Genomic DNA, 26,794 nt, shown 5'->3' with positions numbered 1-26,794 from the left:
AGGCCATTTCCTCTTGTCCTATCACCTGCTTCTAGAGAGAAGAGACCAACCCCCACCTCACTCCAATCTCCTTTCAGGGAGTTGTGGAGAGCCTCTCCTCAGCCTCCTTTTCTCCAGGCTAAACAGCCCCAGTTCCCTCAGCTGCTCCTCACCAGCTCTGTTCTCCAAACTCTTTACCAGCTTTGTTGCCCTTCTCCAGACCCATTCCAGCACCTCACTGCCTGTCTTGGAGTGAGGGCCCCCAAAACTGAACCCAGTCCTCAAGGTTTGGCCTCACCAGTGCTGAGCACAGAGGGCAAATCACCTCTCTTGTCCTGCTGGCCACACTATTCCTGATCCCCGCCAGGATGCTGTCAGCCTTCTTGGCCACCTGGGCTCATGTTCAACTGTCAATAATATCCAGTGAAACACCTTGAAATCAGGTATTTGAGATCTTACTGGGAGGGAGGACATAAAACTAAACTTGGGAGTTCAGTATGGGTGGTGGCAACTACTTTTTAATTCATGATCTTCTTTGAATTAGAAGAATCCAATGGTTCCTCACTGCCTATTGCAGTAACTCAGGAGGTGAAGCTCAGTGACTTGTTCAGCTTGGCTTCCATTCTTTTTTACTGCTCTGCTCAGCTCTGTGGTGTGAATGTTTCTGAAGGCAGCCAGTGTTTCTTAGATGGCTAAAACAGCCCCTCCTTGAAAATGCAGGCTGGTGCTCTGCTTTGAAGAGCACTTCTTAAAGGTGAGGATTTCAACCCAAAGAAGGCTGTGGATTTCTTGCTAATAGGCTCTGTCTAGGTATCTGACTTTCAAAAGATCAAGATCAGCTCTGAAATGAAAATGGAGCTTCTTCTCAGATAGGTATCAAAGGCTGGCTCTTCTTAAGAACAAGCTCTTAAGGTGTCTCCTCACTCCTTGCACATCAGATGTCAGCAGTGTGCTGCATTCCACACGTGCAGGGGACCTGTGAGCTGACACCTGACTCCACTTGAAGGGGGAGGAAGAGCTGCTTTGCTTAGCACAGTGGCAGTGTATGGAGAGAATCATAGAATCTTAGAGTTGGAAAAGACCTTTAAGATCATTGAGTCCAACCATTCCCTAATTCTACCAAGGCTGGTGCTGAACCATGTCCCTCAGCACATCTCTGCCTCTCTGAAACACCTCCAGGGATGGGTATTCAACCACCTCCCTGGGCAGCCTGTCCCAGTCTTTGAGAACCCTTTCAGTCAAGAATTTCCATCTCATATCCAACCTAAACCTCCCCCGATGCCATTTGAGGCCATTTCCCTTTGTCTGCTTCTTAACCAACACTTCCACTCCAGAAGAGGTAAACACCTAGGAAAAGCACGCTCCTCTCCTTTTGTCATTTCCCTCTTCAGTGCCAGGTTGGGTTTGCAGATTCCCATGAAAGCAGACACTATTTTACCCTGAGATACTTATTTCTAATTAATTTTGTATTTTTTTTCCAGCCATGTTTCATTTTCACTTCACAGCTCAGAACTGCTCACTTGTGTTTAGATCAGCTCCGAGTTTTACTCGATATTGTCTCTAGCTTGGGTCTAATAGTGCTTGTCCAGCATTTAATTTAACATTGAATACTGGGTTCAGGTTGGGGCCTCTCACTACAGGGGCTGGAGCATGTCCAGAGAAGGGCAATGAAACTGGGAAAGGGTCTGGAAAACAGGGCTGGTGAGGAACAGCTGAGCGACATGGGGGTGTTTAGTCTGGAGGAGGCTAAGGGGAGACCTCATTGCTCTCTACAGCTCCATGAAAGGAGGCTGGAGTGAGCTGGGGTATCCCTAGTATCAGGTGCTAGATGGAGAAGAAAAGGCCTGAAATTGTGCCAGGGGAGGGTGAGGTTGGAGATGAGGAAAAATTTTTCCTGAAGTGGTGGTCAGGCCTTGTAACAGGCTGCCCAGGGAGGTGGTGGAGTCACCATCCCTGGAGGTGTTCAAGAAATGTATGGCCATGCCACTTGGAGACATGGTTTGGTGGCCATGGTGGTGTTGGGTTGATGGTTGCCCTTGATGACCTTAGAGGTCTTTTCCAACCAAAACAATTCTCTTGTTCTGTGGTTTTTGTGCAGTAAACACTTAAGCTCCATTCCTGGAAGTTTTCAAGGCCAGGTTGGATGTGGCTCTAGGCAACCTGATCTAGGGGGAAGGGTCCCTGCCCATGGTAGGGGGGTTGGAACTGGATGATCCTTGAGGTCCCTTCCAACCCTAACAATTTGTGATTCTGTGTGACTCTGAACTGTGGGCAAAGCTCCTTTAAATGGGTTGCCAGCCAGAGGAGGCACCACTGCCTCATGGCTGGCAGCCTGTGGTGCTCCAGCAGCAGTGCTCCCTGGGCTAAGCATGCTCCTGTGTGTGCTCCACAGATGAATCAGCAGCTGGCTGGGATGAATCTCGGCACCTCCAGCACGGCCATGGGCTTTGGCCAGCCCCCCAGCACAGCAGCAGGCTGGACTGGAAGCTCCTCTGGTCAGACTCTCAGCACACAACTGTGGAAATGAAAGCTGCAATAGAAGTCTCAACACCCACAGCGGCCACCCTGACATTCCTTGCTCCGAGAAGTTTTACTTTTGCTGTCCCCTCTGTGTACAAACTCTTTTTTTTTTCCCTCCTACCCCCAAGCTGTTCAGATTAAGGATATAACTGACTGACCGTGTTGTGGTCTCTGTTGATTTCAGTTTGGTGTAGTGACAAAGCAGATCAAGACTCCATTCAGACATCCTTGGCAGCCTTTTCATACAGTCCACACGATTTCATCTATTTAAGAAGCTGCTTAACCACATACTGATCATTTTTTATTATTCCCCCCCCCTTCCAAATTCTAGATCCAATGTTTGCATATAAGGGACGTAGCTATCTTGTTAGTAATATCCAAAAAAACAAATACAAACCCTTCCCCCCACCCCTTCCCCCCCCCCAAAAATCCCCCAATAATCCTGTAGAAGGTACTGTATGAACAAATGTTTAATCATGTATCAATAGAATGTAAATGTTATCACTGAGCAATGTTTTCTAGTGTATCCAAACCGATTTTTGTTTCATCCTCCCATTTCACTGTGATGTTCTTATGGTGTGCATAACAGGGAATATGGTTACTGAAAAAGGAAGATAAACCTGGATGTTGCTGGCATTCTACAAATCAAGAGTTTATTCTTTTTTTTTTTTTTTTTTTTTAAATGAGCCTTGGATCCCTTGGGAGTTGGCTGTGAACAAGCACCCAGCCTGGCTCGGGAGGCACAGACATGGCGTCGGTGCCGAGGAGGAGCAGCAGAGCGTGCAGCCAAGGTAGCAGCTCCCTGTGGACAGCCCTGATTTCCCCTGGCAGAGAGATCCAGGTTTATGACAGTGATTGTGTTTACATTTTATGGTGCCTCGTAATGATAAAATGTTATTTCCCTATATTAAAAGGATGAATCCAGAAACGCTTGTGGGAGCTTTTATTTCATTCTTGTGTGACCTACTGGACTGCTCATTCTTCAGGGCCTGTCTTGACTACTGTTTCTTCAGGACCTATTTGACTCCTATTTATTTAGGATCTATTTGACTGCTGTTTCTTCAGGACCTATCTGACTGCTATTCTTCAGGACCTGTTAGACTTCTATTTATTTAGGACCTATCTAACTTCTATTACTTTAGGACCTCTCTGCTCTTTCTTCAGGACCTATTTTGACTTCCATTCCTTCAGGACCTATTTGACTCCTGTTTGTGCAAGGATTCTGCTTTAAACGAAGGCAAACCATGTTCAGTTTGGAGGATCCATTTATGCAGATATTCAGATCACAGGTACACAGTTTGCAGCAGGTTGGAAGGGACCCTCAAAGCTCATCTTGTCCAACCCCCCTGCAGTCAGCAGGGACACCTCCATCTAGATCAGGCTGCCCAGGGTCCCATCAAGTCTGACCTTGAGGGTCTCCAGGGATGGGCCCTCAACCACATCCCTGGGCAACCTGTTCCAGTATTTTACCACTCTCATTGTGAAGAACTTGCTCCTGATGTCCTTAGGTCGACAGCTGATGATTTCAAAGCAGGTTGTAATGACACCATGAAGCTGGATGAATACAAAAAATATGCTGATAAAGGATGATTCTGCAAACAGCCGCGTTGCTCTTGGTTGTTTTTACTGTGTGGAAACAGCCTGGAAGGTGAGTGTCAGTTTATTGAGAGTTCAGGATTGCATGCAAACGAGTTAGGACAAAGCACACCCACTTGATTTGCCTTTTAGAGTATCTGACAGCTTCCTTTTGTTTCCACAGAAGTCCATCCGGTGACCTTTCAAAGGTCTCACTCACAAGCAGACTATTAACTGGCTGAATTCAAACACCTTCTGACACATCCATTTGTGCTTCCTGTGTGACTGTGCCTCCAGCTCATACCTCAATGTTGACTGTGTCCAGGTGGTATTTTGGCTCATTAGCTAGATTGACTTTCTCTGTCCGAGTGTGCCACACAAGGACCTACAAAACAACATTGGTGTTAGTACAGGCAGAGGCCACACCAAAGCATCTCAGTGAGTCTGAAAGCTCTACCTTGGTGCAGTTGTTGGCTTTTGGCTCCAGCTCCTCCACTGTTGTTATCTGTTTCAGAAAGTCAGATTCTTGCATTCCTGGTTGAGAACCACGGCGCTTGAAGACGGCCTTGGGATGTGACAGAATCACCTGAAGGCTCACGGCGAATCCTTGGGGAGAGAGAAGGGAAAAAATGTTAAGAATAAATCATTGGCTTTGTTTTTGTGCAAGGTAGAATTAAACCTAGAAAGCAGAGAATGGAAGGGGTTGGAAGGGCTCTATGGAGATCATCCAGTCCAACCTCCCTACCAAAGTAGGATCACCTGGGGCAGGTCACACAGGAACACATCCAGGCAGGCCTTGACTGGGGGACACTTTCCACTAGATGAGGTTGCCTTGAGCCACATCCAGCCTGGCCTTAAAAACTTGCAGGGATGAGGCTTCCACCACCTCCCTGGGCAACCTGTGCCAGTGTCTCCCCACCCTTATGGTGAAGAACTTCTTCCTCATGTCTAATCTAAATCTCCCCTCCTCTAGCTTGGATCCATTCCCCCAGTCCTATCACTACCTGACACCCTAAAAAGTCCCTCCCCAGCTTTCTTGTAGCTCCCTTCAGATACTGGAAGGCCACAAGAAGGCCTCCTTGGAGCCTTCTCTTCTCCATGGTCCCCCACAGGGAGGCTTCAAACCAAGAAAGCACCAGTTTGAAGAAGCTCCCCCTGCCTGAAGCAGCTCTCCTCAGTCTCCAGTTTGCCTGTGTTTATAGAGCTGCAGCTTTCAGTCACATGGCTGCTTCTGTGAGTGACTCAAAACTTCACTGCTACAACACTTGTGCAGCAAAACCACATTTGTGAGGCCTCTAATTGCCCAGCCTAGCAAAGGCAGCCTTTCTTCTTCAGTTCAGAGTGCTTCCAGCTGTCCCTTTATGACAGAAGTAGTAACAGCTTTGACATCTGTTCTGGAAAACTACAAGACCATTTCATTCTAAAACCAGTATTTAATTTTTTTCCTCATTTCAAAACATGTCTAACTCTCTGTAATGGAATCCAAGGCTGTTCCCCCCCCCTCCTGCCTTCTTAACTAGAATTATCTCACTACTCTATTTTACCTCAACTATAGCTGTGGCTTTTATGGGAGCCTTTTAAAGAGAAAAATATAAAGTAATTACTACATCAGATGTAAAGAAGGCACAATGAAACCAATTCTATCTTAGCAAGCACAGGAAGACACCACAAGGTGGTTTTTTTAAAAATGTATTATTAGAAAGATTTGGACACTGCAGTGAGGGCTGTGGGTTGGAGGTAAACAGCTCCCAGTTCAGTGGCATGGTTGAAGAAAACAGAGAATCACAAAATAGTTTAAGTTGGAAAGGACCTTAAAGCTCATCCAGTTCCAAGCCCCCTGCCATGGGCAGAGACACTTTCCACTAGCCCACATTGCTCAAGGTCTCATCCAACCTGGCCTTAAACACCTCCAGGGAGGGGGCATCCACAACCTCCCTGGGCAACCTGTTCTAGTGCCTCCCTGTAAACACATGTAAGTTTATACATTACATCCTGCCCCAGATAAAGAAAAATCAGCATCTAGACAGAAAGGGCTTCTCCACATCTTGCAGAACACTCTAGTGAGAGAAAGCTTCCTGGTAAGACTTTGGCTGTAGGCTGTCCTCATCCTGTGCAGTTAAACTCTGCAGCCTGCACCACCTGCCAACAGCAGTGCTGGGATCCAGCTGTGGTCTGCTGCAGCTGCTGGGTGTAGTCAGGCATTGCCAGACAGATGAATAGCAGTTTGGAGTTCTCTTCCCAGCTAGGAATCACAGAATGGTAGGAGTTGGAAGGGATCTTGGGAGATCATCAAGTCTAAACCCCGCTGCCAGAGCAGGATCACCTTGGGCAGGCCACACAGGAACACAGCATCCAGGAGTTTGTCTTCAACAAGCCATGGAGCTTTTCCTGCTTCCTACATCTTGCAGCCTGGCTGTGAGGGAGCAGAGGGTGAGCTCTGTCCCAGTGCCCTTTGCAGCCAAGTGTAATGTTTGTGAAGAGCTCAGGCTGAGCGTTGAAGTCCCTCAGCAAGAGGCAGCTGTGGCACATGCAGACAGCTTTTTGCACCTCGAAAGGTGACCAAAGACCTATCCCTGATCAACAAATTGACCTGGAGCAGTTCAGTATTTCTGGTTAAAGGCCAGTTGGGTTGGGTTCCCCCCCACACACCCACACCAATTAGAACAAAGAATATACATTTTTGGTGCAGATGGGCTTTACTGTGGTTGATATTTTGGGCCTCCTTCCAAAAAATGTTTGCTTTGCAAGGGAAGGCATCATTGGAGTGCTGCTCAGCTGTGCAAGCTGCTGCTGCTGCTTGAAAGATTGAAGATTGAAGCTGGTCATCCATAAAGGAGAAAAGGAAGAGAACACCAAAGTTAATGCAGTGTCCTAGTTTTTAGAGTGGAGAAGGAATCCCTGCTAAGCAGAAGAGACACCCAGATCTGCTGCTTTGTGTCTCAGCCTGACTCCCATAGCCCATACTTAGTTCTCCTAAGTTCCCTTGTGGCAAAGCTTGCTCTGATCAGAAAACCACATCCAGTTCTGAGGGTGGCTTTCTGCTCTGCACAGACCTTCAGGTGGGCTGCACCCCCCTACACCTAACACGTGCCCTTGCTACTATCTTATTTCCAACAACCCTTTGAGGGTGCTTCTAAAAATCCCTCAACGGTTTTAGGGCACCAAATGAAAGTCAGATGATTAAACTGAGTGTTGTAAGTGGCAAGGACATCAGGTCCTGTGCACTGGCTGGCCCTGAGCCTGAGATTTGTTTCATTGTAGTCTTGTGTTTCTTAAAAGAATCCAATAAAGCAGCAATTTGAAGAGAAGATAATTCAAGGAGACTTATCTCCTGACTCTGGTTCTTCAGCTCTACTTGAGAACTGCTTTGATTTCCCATCTATGACACTCCCATACATGACATTCATATAGATAGGACACTGGAGGGACTTGAGGACATGTAATGATGGATTCCAGTTGACTTTTTCCTTGCAGATGGATCATTTTGGCATCAAAAAGAGAGGAGATGGCTCGGGTTTTAGACCAGACTGCCACAAGTTATTTCTCTTAGTAAAAATCCTAAGGTAACAGATGAAAATTCAGTGTTAGCTTGAATTGTGTCCCTAAACAGGGATTCATCTGGGACCTCTGTCTCCAGCATAACCTTAACTGAAGAGCGATGCATGCATGCAATTCTTTTACTTGATCATTATTCCAAGGTCACATTGGGCTTAAGTTTCACATGAAATCCCACAGGACAACTTCACAGCTGGAGTGTGAAAAGATATTTTGGATTGGTTTGGGTTTTTTTGTTGTTGTGGAGTTTTTTTTTTTGAGGAGGTGGGAAGTGTTGTTGGTTTGGGTTTTTTTGGGTTTAATGCAAAGCTGTAAAATAAATCTAATTGGCTGAAGAGGTACCTAGATAAGAATTAATTTGTTGAAGGATAAGATGCCTGGAAGACACAGCAAAGATTACATCTGCTTGCCTTCAACATAAGCTGTTTCTGTTAATTCATACCTTGACTTGGGTTAGATCAATGGCCTGTGTTAGAAAGCAGAACCATTTTCCTTCATCCAGTTTGGCTGAGCTGATTTTTAATCAATTTGTTGCTGTGATTATGGCTTTTGCCCCCCAAATGCTGAAGACAGCTCAGAACTGAGGATGTTCATCATTTCCAGCGCTCAGTGCTGATGTTGAGATGGAAATTGACATAGTTCAAGGTACTACCTTTGGCTGGTTGAACCATGGCTTGAGGTTTGCTTCTTTCACATTGTCTTCTCCCACTGACATACTGCTCAAGTTGCAGTAATGTAGAGATGCTCAGCCAGGAGTGTTTGTAGTTCAGAACAAAGACATCTGCTGACAGCTAATTCACCATGAAAGAGGCTCTTCATTTTAAACCCAACCTTTAAAATAGTTGTTACCTTTTGATGGAGGAGTGGGTTTGAGTGGGGTGTCTGCCACAGCCACTCAATTAAAACTTTTCTGTTTGTGTTTGTCACTTCCAGCAGTGTTTCCTTTAGCTTCAGACAAAGCATGCCATGGTTTGCAGTGCCATTAACAGGCTAGCCTTTTAATCAGGAAACGAGAAAGAAGATGAGAGGTACTAAAAATCTCAGCAGAATCCAAAAAGAAGTGACTGCTCAAGCCCTAGCAGAGGGCACAGTGGATGAGCTTGGAATTACAAGTCCAAAATCATAGAATCATAGAATGCCAGTTGGAAGTGACCTTGAAGATCATCTGGTCCAACCTTTCTCACAGGCATGGGTAAGTCTATGACTTAGGTGACTCCTGGAATATAATAATGTAAGTGTTTTCTGGATCAGTAGACATTTAATTTGTTCTTCTCAAACTAGAGAAGAGCAGATTTAGATTGGATGTGAGGAACAAGGTCTTTACCGTGAGGGTGGTGGGACACTGGAACAGGTTGCCCAGGGAGGTGGTTGAGGCCCCATACTTGGGGGTATTCAAAGTGAGGCTCTGCAGGGCTCTGGCCAACCTGATCTGGTTGAGGATGTCCCTGCTGACTGCAGGAGGGGATGACCTTTGGAGGTCCTTTCCAACCCAAACCACTCTGTGATTCTTGTGAGTGGTCAAAAACTCTGGCACTGGGAACAAGCTCAAAGTAAATCACTAAGAGCATCATTTAACAGAAGATTTTAAATGAGATCTATAAAAAAACCAACACACTGCCTACCTCACAATCAATGTCACTTTTTGCTTACAACACCCAATTCTCTACTGCTTTTCTCCCCTGAGGGGAAGGAATTGAATCTGTGTCAAACTCTAGAACCTACTTACAGTTAATACCGAGGCAGAAGTTAAAACTCACCAGAACTAATTCATATGGTGTGTTGGTTGCCACACAAGAAGCAACACAGGAGAACAGCTACTCTGCTTTCTGAGTGCAATTTAGAGAATACCAGTGCCAGTCACAAGCTTCTCAAAAGAAATACCCAGAGCTTACTGAGATAATTGCTGTGTGTGCCTATTATTTCAAAGAATCATAGAACAGTTTGGGTTGGAAGGGACCTTAAAGATCATCTGGTTCCGATCCCCCCACCATGGGCAGGGACACCTTCCACTAGACCATCCTGTCCAACTCCCCTGCAGGGAGCAGGGACACCTCCAGCTAGATCAGGTTGCCCAGGGACACATCAAGTCTGATCTTGAATATTCATCTCTAGGGATGTGTCCTCTGCCAAAATTTGATGTTTGTGTCTTTGAGATATTGCCTCTACCTTTTTTTAACCACTGGAACTCTAAATACATATTTTTCATCAAAAATGCCAATCAGTGTAAAAATCTTCTGTTGAGATCAGAAAGCACTGCCCCTTTTCCTCTCCCCAAACAAAAGTTATCAGAAAACAGTGCTTAGTTATTTCTACCCTGGCCTTGCCCTTGTATTCCTATTTTTCCCCTTCCCTCTCCTTCCTGAATAGAGAAGATGCTGTAGTGCAAACTACTCCATCATCTGCTGGGAAACCAGCTGCTGCTACATCAGAAACTGGGCTTCTGCGCAGCAGTGATTCATGTGGCAGTTGTGAATATATACAAAAGATTGCCTAAGCACCAGCTGACAGCAAGACAGAGCTATCTGGTGTGCTAACTTCACTACAGAAGATTGATTAGATCCATTTTGAAGCTTTTCTGCCTTCATCTACCAGGCTATAGCTGTCAGTGATTCTTCCCCTAAGCCCAGTGTTTCAAACTAGATCCATCTGCAGTTATCACCATCACTCCAAATAACCCATAAAAAAAATGACTAATTTAATGATAAAGTGACAGTTTACAACTTGAGGTCCAAGAAGGGCCTGCATTTAAACTGCCTGGTGGAGACACAATGACAGGCAGGGGCTCCTTGCAAAAATTACTTGGGTTAATTAATTTACTATTAACTTCTTTCAAACAAACAATCTGCACAGCATAAAAGCCAAGTTGCTGCAGAAAATTAAAAACAAGTGAATTCAGTTCAGGTATCACCAAAAAATAACTAGATGAGATGAGATGTGTAAGCCAAGACTTCCAGGGTATTTAGTACTGAAGGATGCACTTCAGGAGTTTTAAAAGCTGCCTATACCAAGATGTCTGTTTCTGTCCCACTCATGGCACTTCAGGACATGGTTTAATGGTCATGGTGGTGTTGGGCTGATGATTTGACTCAGTGACCTTAGAGACCTTTTCCAACCAAAACAATTCTATGCTAAGAAATGTCAGAACAGTTGCCACGAAAAACACTGAGGTATGAGGAATCACAGAATCATTAAGGTTGGAAAAGATCTCTAAAATCATCAAAAGTCCAACCTTCTGCCCAACACCTCCATGACCACCAGACCATGTCCCAAGTGCCACATCTACTTGTTTTATTAAAACCTCCAGGGATGGTGACTCCACCACCTCCCTAGGCAGCCTGTTCCAATGCCTGACCACTCTTTCTGTAAAGAAATTCTTCCAAATATCCAACCTAAACCTCTCCTGACACAACTTGAGGCCAAAGGGACACAGTTTAGCGTCAGTTCTTCAGTGCTGAGTCAAGGGTTGGACTGGATGATCTTTGAGGTCTCTTGCAACCAGACATATTCTGGAATTACCTCTTGTCCTGTTGTTAGTTACTTGGGAGAAGAGGCCAACACCAGTCTCCTACAACCTCCTTTCAAGTAGCTGTAGAGACTAACAAGGTCTCAGCCTCCTCTTCTTCAGGTTTAGCAATCCCTGCTCCCTCAGCCTCTCCTCACAAGATGTGTTCTCCAAACTCCTGACCAGTGTGGTCGCCCTTCTCTGCACCCACTCCAGCACCTCAGTGTCTTTCTGCAGTCTATGCTGTGGTGCCCAGGCTTGGATCCAGTGCTGAGCAGAGGGGCACCAACCACTCCAAGGCAAGTGGACACTTACCTGCCATGTCAATAGCAAAGGGCCTGTCAGCTCTCCAGCCAGTGTACCAGCCCACCACTTTGCCGTTCTCCACGACCGGCCGCTCGTAGCGTCGTCCTCCCACCAGTCCCACAGGCCAGACGGAGACTTTCCGCGTTGTACGCATCTGCAAGGGGAACACAGCAGGACTCAGGACCACAGAAACAGAGGATTGGTCTGGTTGGAAAAGACCTCTAAGATGATCCAGTCCAACCACCAACCCAGCACCATCATGGCCGTTAAACCATGTCCTGAAGTGCCACGGCCACGTGTTTCTGGAACACCTCCATGCAAGGTGACTCCACCACCTCCCTGGGTACCCTACTGCAATCAATGTCTCCTAGCAGACTGTTTTGGTAAGGGCTGGTGGAAAGCCCACACAATAATCATCAGGGTTAGGTATTGCAAAGCAATTCTAGCTTACAGATTGCAGCCCAGCAGAGTTAAGAACTTGAAAGCTGCATGTGCCCACTCATGTTCTGTGAACCCTCCAGCCCACAGGCACCTCCATTCTACTGAAAATCTCCCCCTCTGGTTGGTTTGAAGGCTTTTGAAATAAGAGTATTTGTTTTCTTCTTTGTTTGGCTTTTCAAAGGTGTAGTAGATCTTTTTTTTAATCTGTGAGATTACAGCAGTCTTGTTCTGCAGGTGGCTGAGGTATTGTACAAGCCTAGCATGAGAGAATATTATAGCAATGATTACCAAATACACCTTTCATTAAGTATTAGGAGTTTTAGACTGGCAGCAAATACACTGAACAGAGGAAATTGTGACACTTAACACTTGCTTACAAATGTTTAAGGGCTGGGTGTCAGGAAGATGGGGCCAGACTCTTCTCAGTGGTCCCCAGTGACAGGACAAGAGGTAATAGGCATAAACTTGAAGACAGGAGTTCCATCTGAACAGGAGAAGAACTTATTGAGGATGGCAGAGCACTGGAACAGGCTGCCCAGAGAGGTGGTGGTATCTCTGTCGACTTTCAAGGCCCACCTGGGATGTGTTCCTCTGTGACCTGCTTTAGGTGATCCTGCTCTGGCAGGGAGGTTGGACTCTGCAGAGGTCCCTTCCAACCCCTTTCACTCTGTAATGCTGTGATTACCCTACCTGCAACACGCCAGATTTGTACAATACATACATCTCAGATCTATTAAAGCCTCACAAAAAGAAAGGATGAAGCTTGAAGTTTGGAGCTGAGCCTTTTGAATTCCACATTTTCTGTTGAAAAGCTCTGTCAAGTTTCTGAGAAGGCCAGAAAGCAAGTCTGGCAGGATGCTTCTGCCAGCCTGCTATCAGCAAGGGGAGTTTTCCCCAATGGTGTAAATGCAACTCTGCAAACATGGTCCTCATTTAACCTAGAAGAATCTGTAGCCACTAAAGAAATGACCCTAGCAAAAAAGCATGCATGACTGGGAGCCAGTGAATTCACTTCAGTGGGTAGCAGAACATTATCTCCAGTAAGCAGGAGGTAACATGACATGAACCTGACACGCTGCTTCCCTTGGGGAAATCACTGCCAGCCTGGCATGAGAACCTGAGGAGATGAGTGCAAGGACACAGCAGCCTCCACAATGTAACCAAAAGGCCCTGTTTTAACCACTGGGCTTAAGTACAGTGCCATTTAAACAAGTATTAAACTACTGCAGTGTAACATGGGCTTAATTTGATCTGGGGCTCTTTGGCCTGGAGAAGAGAAGACTGAGAGGCGATCTTATCACAGTATCACGATGTATTAGAGAGGTTGGAAGAGACCTCAAGAGATCATCAGGTCCAACCCCCCAGCCAGAGCAGGATCACTTAGGGTAGTCTGCACAGGAATGCATCCAGGTGGGTTTGGAAAGTCTCCAGAGAAGGAGACTCCACAACCTCCCTGGGCAGCCTGCTCCAGGGCTCTGTCACCCTCACTGTAAAGAAGTTTCTACTTGTGTTGAGGTGAAATCTTCTATGTTCAAGTTTGAACCTGTTGTTCGTTGTCTTATTACTGTGCACCACTGAAAAGAGCTTGGCCCCCTCCACTTGACACCCACCCCTTAAATATTTATACATATTGATGAGATCCCCTCTCAGCCTTCTCTTCTCCAGACTAAACAGCCCCAGGGCTCTCCGTCTCCCTTCATAAGGGAGATGCTCAAGTCCCCTAATCAGCCTCTTATCAATGTTTACAAATACCTGAAGGGTGAGTGTGGGAGGTAGGTGCCAGTCTCCTTTTGGTGGTGTGAAAGGATAAGGGGCAATAGATACAAACTGGAGCACAGGAAGTTCCACTTCATCTTGACAGAAAGCTTCTTTACTGTGAAGGTACTAGAACATGGGAACAGGCTGCCCAGACAGGTTATGGAGTCTCTCCTTCTCTGGAGACTTTCAAGGCCCATCTGGATGTGTTCCTGTGTGACCTGCCCTAGGTGATCCTGCTTTGGTAAGGGGGTTGGTGATTGCTAGAGGGTCCTTCCATCCCCTACCATTCTATGATTCTGTGATTGGTTTTTAAAGCAATCTCTTGTCTCCTGTTGCAGCTGAGGCCTGCTCCTCAGGGTGCCCTTTCTCCTTCCAAGCACTCCTCTTAACAAAAGCAAACACAGTTTTACATACTTGCAACTGCAGTCCCCCATCGATAGGCGTTAAAAGCAAAAGACAACCTTGGTTAAATATTAACTACTTCCCTCTCTCTCTGCCAAGGTGAAAGATTTGTCATGCACATCATCTAAACTTCCAGAAGATAAACCAGAAAAAAAAACCCAAAAAGATGTCACATCAATCTGGTTCACGATCCTAAGCTAGGAACATTAGCAGGTTCTGGGGATAACTTTCACACAGGGAAGGCATGGATTGCACATTTAAAACCCCACAAATCTGTCTGTACAAACAGAAGAGAGCCAGGCACCTGCTCTCCCTCTTACTCTTTGTGTGTCTTTACATTTGTTTAGCAACATTTTCTCCCCTCTGCCCTAAAAACTGTTGCAGCAAGTCAGACCATCTCATTCAGCACCAGCAGTCCCTGCTGTGTAGGAAGGAGGTATGCATGCAACTGGCAACACAGGGATTGCTCATGATGAGGATTCTATCCAAGCCACTGATTAGTTAATTGCAAGTGAGAAACTGCCATGAATCTCTCTATGGGTTAAATGTGTTTGTCTGTAACTGTTCTCCCTGCTTATTTTTCCATTCTCTCCCACTCCCTCCTTTTAGCAAACAGAGAGTTAGCAATTCACTGTTTGGATATGGAAATCAGTCAAACCTCATGAAGATCTTTCAGCTCTGGTTTTAATGGTATGTCCATTCTCACAGATTTTTCTAACAGTGTATTCTACACAGCAAGTACTGGCTTCAGTTTTGGGCCCCTCGCTACAAGGACATTTTGGTGCCAGAGTTAAGTCCAGAGAAGAGCAACTTAAGCTGGTGAAGGGTCTAAAGAACAGGTCTGGTGAGGACCAGCTGAGGGAACTGGGGGTGTTTAGTGTGGAGAAGAGGAGGCTGAGGGGAGACCTCATCACCCCCTACAATTACCTGAAAGGTTGGAGCAAGGTGGGGGGTGGCCTCTTCTCACATGCTAAAGTGATAGGACAAGAGGAAAAGGCCTCAAGTTGTGCCAAGGGAGGTTCAGGCTGGATATTAGGAAGAATTTCTTCACAGCAAGGGTTATTAAGTGTTGGAACAGGCTACACATTGGGGTGGTGGAGTCAGCATCCCTAAAGGTATTTAAAGGACACATGGATGTGCTGCTGAGGGACATGATTCAGTGGCAGTGGCTTACAGTAGTGATGGGGTTGTGAGCTGTAGGTCAGTGGTTGGACTTGATGATCTCAAAGGTCTCTTCCAACCTCAACAGTTATACGGTTCTACTAACATCCAAACACACCAGAGATGGACACAGGGCTTTATCCTGTTGGGCTTGTCTACGCAAACAAGTTTCCAATAGGCTTCCCAGGGTTATTAACTGCAGTATTATAACCAGGATTAACTGCAAGATAAACACAGATGCCTACTCACTTCTTTGTTGTGGTCATTACTACCTTCTGGAGGCCATGGCTACCTGAAGCAAATTACTGATGTACAGCATTTAGCTACCCTGTCCCGACTGCTTGTCCCCACAGCAATGATAAAATGCCACAAGACAAGGGCAGGTGTGTTCTGACTGATGCGTGGTAAGCCTACACCCTGCCTTGGGCAGCTGCACTGCACAGTGAGCCAGATCACACCAGACTTCTAAACTGGGTCAATAGCAGCCACAGGATTCCTGCCAGCAGAACCAGACTGATTTACATGAATATTTTACCAATGTGTAGGAAAATCTTTTCAATGGAAAGTATCTCACTGACCACAGGAAATCACAAGAAGTTTTAATTACAGTCTTGGGTCCATCTCGGTGTCTAGAAATCAAGTCAGTAAAGCTACCACACATCAAAAGGACATAAATAAACCTTTGCAGAGCTCTTTATTCTGTCCTTACATTACTTTATTCTCACAGGCTACATTTCTGGAGAATGAAATAAGCAGGTGTCAAGACTACAGCAATCCCTCTAAGTACATACTGAGAGAGCACATCTAGCCTGGTATTTATGCTAATTCTGAAATACCTCACAGCCCCAGGATATGCCAGGCAGATGAAAAGGGGAATATTTATTTTAAGCTGCTGAGAATAGCATTACTGCAGTTATCATACTGGTATGTTGAGGCTTTATTAATGTATGATGGGGAGACAGCTATTATTTGGATTAAAAGGCCATCTTGCATCTGGAATTTGCTGCTGCTAATCATTGGGGCACAAAAAGGTGATTCAAAAACATGTTAATTCTAAACAGCTATAGGAGTGGTAGCACCTGCTGTCTTCATACTCAGCATTTTCAGTCCTACTGGGTTACAGCTATAGTATTTCTCTAGTATTTCTCTTACTTATACTTAACTCCCTCTAAGTTAGGCATCTGGTCTACCCTCCTTAGAGTCCTGTAGCTTATGAATAGAGATAGGAACCTACTGATGTGATTCCTCCTGCCTGGCTTATACAGCTGTCTTAAGGTGGAATGAATCTCTCTCTGGAAATACTTTCGACATAAATTCATGGAACGGTTTGAGTTAGAAGGGACTTGAAAGATCATCGAGCTCCAACCCCACCATCCCTAAGGTCTGAGACACCTTCCTTTAGACCAAGTTGCTCAAAGCCTTATCCAACCCGGCCTTGAACACCTCCAGGGAGGTGGTATCCATAGCTTTTGTGGACAACCTGTTCCAGTGTCTCACTACCCTCACTGTAAAGAATTTCTTCCAATATCCAGTGTAAATTTACTCTTTCAGCCTTAGTCCATTCCCTCTCATCCTACCACTACAAGCCTTTGTAAAAAGTCCCTCCCCAGCTTTCTTGTAGGTCCTCTTTAGGTACTGGAAGGCTGCTCTAAGGTTTCCCCAGAGCCTTCTCTTCTCCAGACTCAACAGCCCCAACTCTCATTCTCTCACCATACAGGAGGTGCTCCAGCTTCCTGATCATCTCTGTGGTCCTCTTCTGGACCCGCTCCAACAGTCTGATGTTCTCTATTTACTTTTGGACTATTTGAAAGGGAGTTTGGGGTACTGGAGGAGAGTGATGATGCACTGGATGGATGAAGATGAGAAAAGGCTGAGTCACAGACCAGAACATAATTGAGGAATGGGCAAGGAAATGACAGGAGAGAGGAATAACAACAGACCAAAGAAATCCCAGTGAGGTAATGGCATCTAAGAGTAAATACAGGAGCCACAGAGGGACCACTAAAGAGTACCAAGTGAAAACGCAGAAACTGCATTGAGCAATGAAATAAAGACAGCGATAAAGCATTGCCAAAAATAGCATCTCATTAGTCAATCAAGAAAAGCTGCTTAATGGGGTGCACCAGACTGATGGGCAGGGAAGATGCCAAGCCAGCAACAAAACAGAAAAGCCCAAGGGAAATGAAGGCAAATGACAGAAGGAAATGTGGCCACAGTGCCTGCAGTGAAAAGGCTGCCAGGCTGAAAGGACCATCCTAGTGTTTCTGCTGCATGCTGTTGATGCTTTTCTTTTTGGGATTCAAAGCTCTCAGCAAATGCAAACTTGGCTGCCCTGGTGAGACCTCACTTGGAGTACTGTGTCCAGCTATGGGATCCCCAACACAAGAGACACAGAGGAGGGCCACAAAGATGATGAGAGGGCTAAAGTACCTCTCCTATGAAGACAGGATGAAAGAATCAGGGCTGTTCAGCCTGGAGAAGAGCAGGCTCTGGGAAGACCTGAGAGCTACGTTTTAATATCTGAAGGGGACCTACTTCCTGGCTGGGGGAAGAAATGTTTAGAAAGGCTGCAGCAATAGGATGAGGGGCAATGGTTTGAAACTGGAGCAGGGCAGATTTATGCTGGACATCAGGAGGATGTTCTGCACAATGAGAGTGGGGAAATACTCAAACAGGTTGCCTAGAGATGTGGTTGAGGCCCCATCCCTGAACACATTCAAGGTAAGACCTGACGGGACCCTGAACAACCTAATCTAGTTGGAGGTATCCCTACTGACTGCAAGAGGTTGGACAGGATGAGCTTTGAGGGTCTCATCCAACCTGAGGCAATCTGTGAATACAGCAGGACTTCTTCTGTCCCTTCTTTGTCACTTCAACCCCTGTGTAATTTGTGATCTGTACTGGTGAGGCTGCAGGTTATCATCCAGGCTCACCCCACCCCAGCAAGACTGCAGTGATTTTCATGCAAAATTCCAATTTATCATTAGTAAAGATGGGATCTACAGCTACTTCACCACAACTCTTCCATAGGGCAAAATGCTAGGGGTTAAAGCATGAGCTCAGCCCAGCTCCCTGCCAGGCATCCTGCATTACTCACAGGTCATTTAAAGCTCCCCCAACAAAATTTGTGTGACCTCACTAGGAATCAAAGGGATAGCTCAGCTGCAGTGATGCTGTGCCCCTTTACTTAGGCATTAGATGGGAGTTCTGCTCCTACTTACCATGACTTCAAAGGAGGTACTGAGTCATAGAAAAACTGTGCCAGTGGGTTTTGTGGTTCAGAGACTGTGATGTTTAGGGGGGTGGTAACTTCCAAGAGCGAGTCTGTTGTTGGTAAACTGACTGTAAAGGGTATGTCCCTGTGGAAAAACTCATAGAAAGAGTCTACAAATCAGAAAATTTGTCAATCATTGATCTAGCCTGCTTTGCAACCCTCACTGGGATCTGATTTAGTGCTTCACCATCCTCACTATCAGAGAGCTTTTTTTCCAAACATCTGCCTTAAACCTCCTCATCTGACTCCTACCCAGTCTGCACTGCAGAGAGAGGAGAGATTAATTCCCCCTTCTCTCAAGCAGCTTTTTACACATCAGATACAATGATTAATGCTTCTAAATTACACCAGCATCCCTGGGCACAAATGTCAATATTGCCTCCCTACAAGGAGAAAACTGTACTAAATTTAACCAAAGCAGTTAGGAGCCAATTTCTCCGGATTGGGAAGACTTCCAAAGTATTTGCTATTCCTGTTTCTTTTTTTTTTGACCTTCTCTTTACTAATTCTTTTTCTTATCCTACTTTGTTTTTCTAACAGGTTGTGTTCACTGAACCTCTGAAAAGCTGTTGACCATTGGTGATTACAGTAACAGTATCACAGGTAAGAAAAAGATTGCTGTCAAAGTCCACAAACAGACAGTGCTTGGTACTTTGGAACCCAGAGTCCCTCACTTGGATAAATCTGTTTCAAATAGCTTCTTTTGGTCACTGCTTCCTCTAATTTTTAAGCTATTTCCTAGTTTCTCTACCAGTCTTTTCTAATCCAGCCTCTCTAGCATAGGTCTATGTGCAAGGGGAATGTCAGTGTGCATTTAAAATCTGTCATGTAGTCTTAAATCATTTATATCCTAGAAAGGTGTTTAATGCACTGCTAACTCATATTTAGATCCTTTTTTATGATGAAGAAAATCACTAATGACTGCCAGATAATATCCAATTCTGTCTCAAGTACTGAATGTTATTTTTAAGACTCTAACAAAAATTGGGAAAATCAAATCAGCTCCAAAGAGATACCACAAAAGACCTCCAGGTTTTCAAAGATAAACAGACTCACTTAAGACTACTTCTAGGTTGTTTGCATCACTATATCCATTAAAAAACGCACAAATTAGTCTAAGAGAGAGCAGAAAGATTAGGACAGTTATGTAAAAGTTATCAAAGGTCCAAAATTGGAATAAATAGTAAATATTAACCTCTTTTAAGGTCTTTTTTCAGTTGTTCTCAACGAATTTTACCTTCCCAAGTCTACCACTACAGAGCTTTCCTGGGCAAATTCAAGTCTGGTCCCCAGCTCGGTAGGCAACAGGGTTAACTGCTAAGCTATCCAATAAAAATCTGGGGGTTGGGTTTTTTGTTTTCCCTTAGAAATGACAACTACTGCAGTTAGTTATTTTCAACTCCATGCTGCAAGGCTGCATTCAGGTAACACCTTACAGAGTGGGTTCCTCTACAGACTCATTCTGCAAATCCCCACCTAGCATTCAGGCAAAAGAGCAGAGTGTGCCATACATGCATGCTCTAGGCAACAAGCAAATCCTGCTACACCAGTGAGCACAGGGCTAGAGGTGGCAGATCCCAGGTTTTAGATATGAGCCTTTTCATTTCACAGCTGAGGTGCATGAGCAAAACACAAGTGATAGATATAACCCAGGCAGGAATCTCTAAAGATCAATGCATTTCTGAAGGCAAAGTCACTTTTTCACATGCTGAAGGTCTTCTGTTCTTTGTACCCCTTTAAGCAGCTCACCCTCCAAAGTTTTCAGGGGAGTCTGCACAACCCACCCACACTAATTGTCAGAATCAAAGAATTGGTTGGCAAAGACCTTTATGATCATTAAGTCCAACCATTCTCTAACTCTACCAAGGCTAGTGCTAAATCATGGCCCTCAGCACCATATCTCTGCCTCTTTCAAAATCCTCCAGGGATGAGGATTCAACCACCTCCCTAAGGAGCCTGTTGCAGTCTTTGAGAACCCTTCCAATAAAGAAGCTTCTTCTAATATCCAACCTAAACCTTCCCTGGTGCAACTTGAGGCCATTCCCTCTCATCCTACCAATTCCTCCAACTTGCAGACACATCCATACATGGAACCGAGGAAGCAGTGCCCTTTGTCCAAATACTTGAAATACAGAAAGGGCAGAGAAAATGAAAGACATAAATGGTGGGAAGAGTTAAGGAAGTGTAACTTTGCTACATCCATCTTTGGTTTCCAGTGCTTAGGCTACTCTTGTTTTTAAAACCCCTCTGAAGATGGAATGCCAGCTTTATCCAATGTTTTCTTTCTGCAACTCTAAAAATATGCAGTTGGCAGTTGCTAGGCATCAGTCACAATACTACAATAACTTGCATTCAGGAATAAGATGAAGCAAAAACACAAGAGAAACTGTGACAAGAATCACTCCAAAAAAGAAGAGCCTATAGTAAAAAATAGAATTTATGATGATTCATATAGAAACATCTGTAAAGCATTAACAAATACAGTAGCTGGAGTTTCAGGCTTTGTTACGAACACAGGCTGATGTTCAGCTGATACATTTCCAGAGAGCAGACTGTTTTTGCCAGGGAGATGCAGATGCACACCTCCAGGTGAACAGATCATACCTGAGCAGAAAAAATATCAGTTATTTTTGAGGTCTGGATCCCAAAATAATAAATGACAAAATGTAACATGCCAGAACTACCAGCATACCAGTAAAAGCATGATTTTTAACCTGACCACCATTACACTCTCAAGCAGAAAGAATTTGGAATAACAAAGCCCCCCACCTCCACTCCTGGAAATAGTTCTTCATCACTGCTGCAGCCCCACTTAATAATCTAAAGAACTTCACAATCACTGAACAAATTGGTCCTTTCCCTGAAGCCTTTCCAGGGAAAATGAGCCTTCCCTAACAAAACGCTCAGCTGAGCCAGTGCTGAACATACCGCCGCAGCAGCAGCAGGACAAAGGAGGCTCTCTACCTTTTTCTGGGAGCGATAACTAAACTTGCTCACACCCTGCCCAGTTTGACTCTCAGGACATAGCTTTGCCAGTCAAAAACTAAGTTCTACATCCACATGCTGTTGTACATCTTAGAGAAAAAAAAAGATCAAAACAACCCCAACTATAAATAGCACCAGAGGGTTCCAGATTTACTACAGATGGTGACATTTCCCAGCAAAACACTGCTGTAAACTGGGTGGATTTTTTCCCTGATTCCCATGAAACACATTTTGCCCAGGTCTGTTTGGCTCAGCTCACTCCATATCAAATATGAGGTACTCACTGCTGTAAGTACTAGACTGAAGCCCTGTGGACAGAGATTAGAATTTCCTCATCAATAGCTCTCTGAAGTATGCCATGGCATTTCATGTCAAAGCCACACTTCTGTCTGATCATGCCCTTACAATCTATAGACCTCCACTGACAGCAAAGCCTTTGCTGAATTTGCTTTGTTAAAAAGGCTCTGTCTTCTGTAAGGGCAATAGGGAAACCTACAGCAAAGGAGCTGCCTTAAACATAATCCTTCAGCAGTGTGCAGCTCCCTAGGATGCCTTCCTCTCTGTAGTAACGCTTTTTCAACCTCTGAGCAAAATACATCCCTAACACCAATGGTTTTATGGTCCTAACTAGCTTTGGTTCCCACCCCAGTAAGCTCTTACTGCTATTATTGAAACCACTTTTGCCTCAGAAAGCCATTACAAAGACAGACCTACTATTTCATAAGGCAGCAAATGCACACAACTGCTTGCAGGCAGATACCAGCAGACATTGCTGCTGGCAGTTTGGGACCCACGTGTCCCAGGGCCTGCATCAGTGACATGCTGAAGGCCAGCCAGCCAGCATAGGATGGTGGTAGGACCAGAATCCAGAGCTCCTGTCTCATCCCTCTACATTTACACTACCCTCCCCCGTGATCAGACAGTTTATCAGACCTCCTTTGGGATTACATGACTGCAGGTCCATAGAATTGTTCCTGGCAGGGTAACAAACTGAAAAATCCTCCCTTCTCAGGTACTGTTACAATCATTTTCATGACAGGCACCGAATTTCATCTGCACACCCGTGTTCTGAAGCTGTTCTCTTCATGCCTGGAGATGAAGAGTATGGTTTTACCCTCACAAATCAGTCAATTCCTGAAGGAGAGATCAAGATTTACTACAAAGCTGTCAAGACAGAATCTGTAAAGACAGAGAGTTGTTTATAAAAGAAAAAAAATCCAACAACTAAAAACCAGCCCTCAAGCAGTGTCTTGACTGAAAACAAAACTGCTGGCACTCTCTAAAAGCAACCTCCCACTCACAAAGGCACATCCCGTTGGCAAAGCCTGCCAAGGGACTGCTGTTGACTTTGCCAGGTCAGCAAGGCACCGATGGTGTCCCAGAGACCTCACGCACAGCCCATCAGCGACTTCAGAAAACAGCCATGGGAACCTGCAGTGGTAACTGAAGCAAAAGCTCCTCTCTGCTCCTGTAACAGAGCCTTCCAACCACTACATTTCGCAAGGAAAACTTTATTCAAGCAGCTGTGAATGCCTGTGAACAGAACAAATATCTCCTTCCCAGCAGCCGAATCCTGAAGCACAAGCTTTGGGACTGAGGAACTGCATATCTGAGGTTGCCACTCTTGTTAGCAACAGGAAAGGCAGATTGCCACTTGTGCTTGCAATTTGCAAGGCTAACGCTTCAGACAGATTTATCCCCTTGCTTTTCTGCATTTCCTAGCTGATTAGAGAGGTAATTTGCACATTATTTCTTCCAGCATTCACAGCAATTAGAAAACTGCTACAGGAAATTATGAAAGAATAAACCTGACTCAACCCCCTTTCAGTAGCTGTGTGCCACTCAAGACTGCCAATGTTTGTGTTAAAATTAAAAAAGAATAATAATACATCTTCTATCCCACCCTTCTCATTGTGGCAAAGTCTATTTTCTGTATCAATTTACAGGATCCAAGATTGAATAGTTTTATATCCCTGAAGAGAGGTGGACACTCCCATCACATCTAAGATCAGTAAGTGGAATTACTGTGCATTAGAATGCACTAAGCACAGCCAGGAGATTCTAAGAAAATCAATTACAACAAAGGTTTAGCCTCCAGGCAAAGGTCTCCAAATTAGCAGTTTCTGTGCTGAATGTAAAAGGAAGTAGGGCATCCCTGCAGAATGAGGACCAGCACCTGCCTGCATACTGGCAATGGAAAAGGATGCATTACAGATCCAAACACAAAGGAAGGCAGGCATTTCTGAAATACCTTGCTCTAGGGAATTTCACATGCTTCACATTTCATAGAATGGTCTGGGTTGGAAGGGACCTCCAAAAAGGTCATCCAGTCCAACCCCCTCTGCAGTCAGCAGGGACATCCTCAACTAGATCAGGTTGCCCAGCGCCCTGTTGAGCCTCATGCTAAGCATCTCCAGATATAGGGGCCTCAAAAACCTCCATGGGTAATCTGTTCCAGTGTTCATGATAAAGAGCTTACTCCTAACATCCAGTCTAAACCTGCTCTTCTCTAGTTGGAAGCCATTGCCCCTCATCCTATCACTGCAGGCCTTTGTAAACAGTCTCTCTCCATCCTTTTTGCAGGACCCCCTCAGATATTGGCAGGCTGTTATTAGATCTCCCTGAAGCCTTCTCTTCTCCAGGCTGAACACCTCCAGCCCCCTCAGCCTGTCCTCATAGCAGAGGTGCTCCAGCCTTCCAATCATTTTTGTGACCCTCCTCCGGACCCTCTCCATCAGGTCCATGTCCCTTCTGCATTGAAGGCTCTAGACCTGGACAGAGTACTCCCAAGTGAGGTCTCACCAGAGCAGAGTCAAGTTGCAGGATCACCTCTCTCTATCTGCTGGCCATGCACCTTTTGATGCAGCCCACGATGTGACTGGCCTTCTGTGTATGGTGTTGATTTTAACCTACTGACTGCAAAGCAGGTGAGGAAGCACAGTGCTTCCAAACTGCAGAACAGGGATGTACACCACTAGATACAACACCGTCCACCAGCAGAAGACATGTACCACAGTTTGTCTGAAATCCTGCAAGTTCTCTATCTGCTGCCAACCTACTTGTCAATTTCCCTGCAGAGGTTACTCTTCTAGCTGTCACAGAATATGCTATGATCATTCCTCTGCTGTTTTATGTCCACTTGAACGTCCCTTCTTCCTGCCAGAGAGAACCCAGGATGAAAGCTGGATATCCTCTCCCACAAGAGCTTGCCAGTTCCCACCAAACAGGAGCAAAGCCCTTCACCAAGGGGCTGCAATAAAGACAAACCTAGGTCCCTGAACAAAAGAGACTCCTGAAAGGGTGTATAGTCGTTACACAAACGATTTTGCTGAGTGAAAGGCTTCCAAAAAAGTCTGGGCAGCTCCATGCGAAGGAGCCAGCTGTGGATTAATTCATTTGTGCCAAGAAAAAAACTGTGAAGGACGGTGACGTGCGATGCCCTACAGAGAGAGGGATACAGCCCCCGAAGAAATAAACATCAAAGAGTGTTTTTCATCCCAGTTTTAACAACAACACAGGATCCCTTATACAAACTTGCCTCCCTCGGCAGGAAAGTGACAAAACAGCTGTAAAAAGTTGGGGGGGAATGTGGAAGGGCAGGACAAGAATTTAAGAGAGGAGAGGTTATAAAGAGGCAGTGCTGGGCAGCTGGGATGAGGGGTTGCAAGGTGTCAATGCCGGGGAGCACCCTTGGCTCATCTCTGCCCGGGTCAGGGGCTCCGAGTTCGTCGCAAATCAGGGACGGGGCTTGAAGGGGCAGCGAAGGGAGGGTGAGAACGGAGAGCACCAGAGAGAAAGGCGAAACCGGCACCTGAGGGGAGGCGAGATGGGAAGCGGCAGGTGCCTGAGGAGCAGCGAGATGGGCGCTCGAGGCGGGGCAGGGTGCAAGCGGCAGGTGCCTGAGGCGCAGCGAGATGGGCGCTCGAGGCGGGGCAAGGTGCAAGCGGCAGGTGCCTGAGGGGCAGCGAGATGGGCGCTCGAGGCGGGGCAGGGTGCAAGCGGCAGGTGCCTGAGGAGAGGCGGGAATAGGCAGGTGCCTGAGGGCCAGACGAGATGGGCGCCTGAGGGAAAAAGAAGTTGGAAACGGCAGGCGCCTGAGGGAAGGCGAGAAGAGACGGTAAAAGACGGGCGTCTGAGGAGAAGAGAGGCGGGAAACGACAGGTATCCGCGGGGAGAAAAGGTGAGAAACGGCAAAAGCCTGAGGGGCAGATGAGATGGGCGCCTGAGGGGAGGCCGGCGGTGCAGCGTCGCGGCCGCACGCGTCCCCCCGCCCCGGTCCCGTACGCACCTCCTGGAACAGCTCCAGACTGTAGGTGTTGTCGTCGTCGGCGAAAAAGAGCACCCCGGGCTGCGGGGGCGGCAGGTGCTGGTGCCTCTGACGCAGCCATGCCAGGCCGGCGTTGCGCTGCTCGGTAGCTCGGGGCAGCCCCGGCCGCTTGTACCGGCGGGGCGTGGGGACGTGTAGGTGTGTGCAGGGCAGGCCGGCGGCCGCCACGAAGCGGCTCACCAGTTCGCTGCGCGTCGCCGCGTCTTCCACCAGGATCCAGTGGAGCCGCGCCACCTGCCGGAAGGTGTTGGCCAGGCGGGTGAGCTCGGCCTTCTGCACCGGGCGGCTGTAGGTGGGCGTGATGGCATAGATGGTGGGCAGCGCCGCCTCGGGCCCCCGCCGCTCAGGGGGCAGCCGTCCCGCCGCCGGACGGGACCCGCCGATGCCACCGCCGCCGCGGGGCGCCAGGGCGGGCAGCGGCGCCCGGCTACTGTCGATGTCCAGCACGATGATAACAATGAGCACCCAGGGCAGCAGCAGCAAGAAGCGGCTGAAGAGCAGGGACTTCATCCTGCCCTTCAGCGCCGCCCCATGGACGGGCGCTGCGGTACTCAGCGCATGGCCGCGACAGGCGGCGGGGCTGCCCCCTTCGCTCGCGGGCCGGGCGGGTCGGGGCGCCCCTCCGTGCCCTGCGGTGCCGTGCGGCAGCCCGGCGGGGCAGGTGTCTGGCCCCGCTCTCGCCGCGCCTCTACTCTGTGAGCGGCCACCCTTTCTCCTCCTCCTTCTTCTTCACCCTCATCGCCGGGCTGGGGACCGCCGCGCCGTCGCGGCTGGGGCTCTGCGGGGGGCTCTAGGGAGACGCTGCTTCTCCTCCGCTTCCCCGGGCGGCTCTGGCGGTGTGCGGGGGCGGGGAGGGGAGGGCGGGCGAGGAGGCGGGAGGGAGGGTCCCCCCAGGGAGGGGTGCTGCCGCCCCGCCCCGCTCTTGCTGCCGCTGCCGGGAGTCGTGGGGAGCGGGCTCCAGTGCTCAGTGCCCTCGGGGGGTCGTGTCAGGACCGGATGGCGGCCAAGA

General features: G+C 46.9%; 2 protein-coding genes across 3 annotated transcripts in view; one reads left to right on the top strand and one right to left on the bottom strand.

Annotated features, from left to right (window-relative positions):
• The window catches only part of SMAP1 (small ArfGAP 1), a 68,292-nt gene extending 65,734 nt beyond the window's left edge, over positions 1–2,558 (top strand). For both annotated transcript variants that reach the window (XM_054395229.1, XM_054395221.1), the window contains one exon: positions 2,372–2,558. In XM_054395229.1, the coding sequence (XP_054251204.1) occupies positions 2,372–2,506 (135 nt within the window). In that variant the 3' untranslated portion in view covers positions 2,507–2,558. The remainder of the gene's footprint in view (positions 1–2,371) is intronic.
• A 1,814-nt stretch (positions 2,559–4,372) lies between these two features.
• Positions 4,373–26,295, bottom strand: B3GAT2 (beta-1,3-glucuronyltransferase 2). Its single transcript, XM_054394264.1, has 4 exons — positions 25,747–26,295; positions 11,447–11,591; positions 4,532–4,680; positions 4,373–4,459 (listed from the first exon to the last, which is right to left on the bottom strand). Exons 1-4 carry the CDS (start codon positions 26,293–26,295, stop codon positions 4,373–4,375), a joined length of 930 nt encoding a protein of 309 aa, XP_054250239.1.
• Between the last annotated feature and the right edge of the window lie 499 nt (positions 26,296–26,794).

The sequence above is a fragment of the Indicator indicator genome, chromosome 2 (assembly GCF_027791375.1).
Source record: "Indicator indicator isolate 239-I01 chromosome 2, UM_Iind_1.1, whole genome shotgun sequence".
Classification (NCBI taxonomy): domain Eukaryota; kingdom Metazoa; phylum Chordata; class Aves; order Piciformes; family Indicatoridae; genus Indicator; species Indicator indicator.
This window is presented reverse-complemented; position numbering and strand designations above follow the sequence as displayed.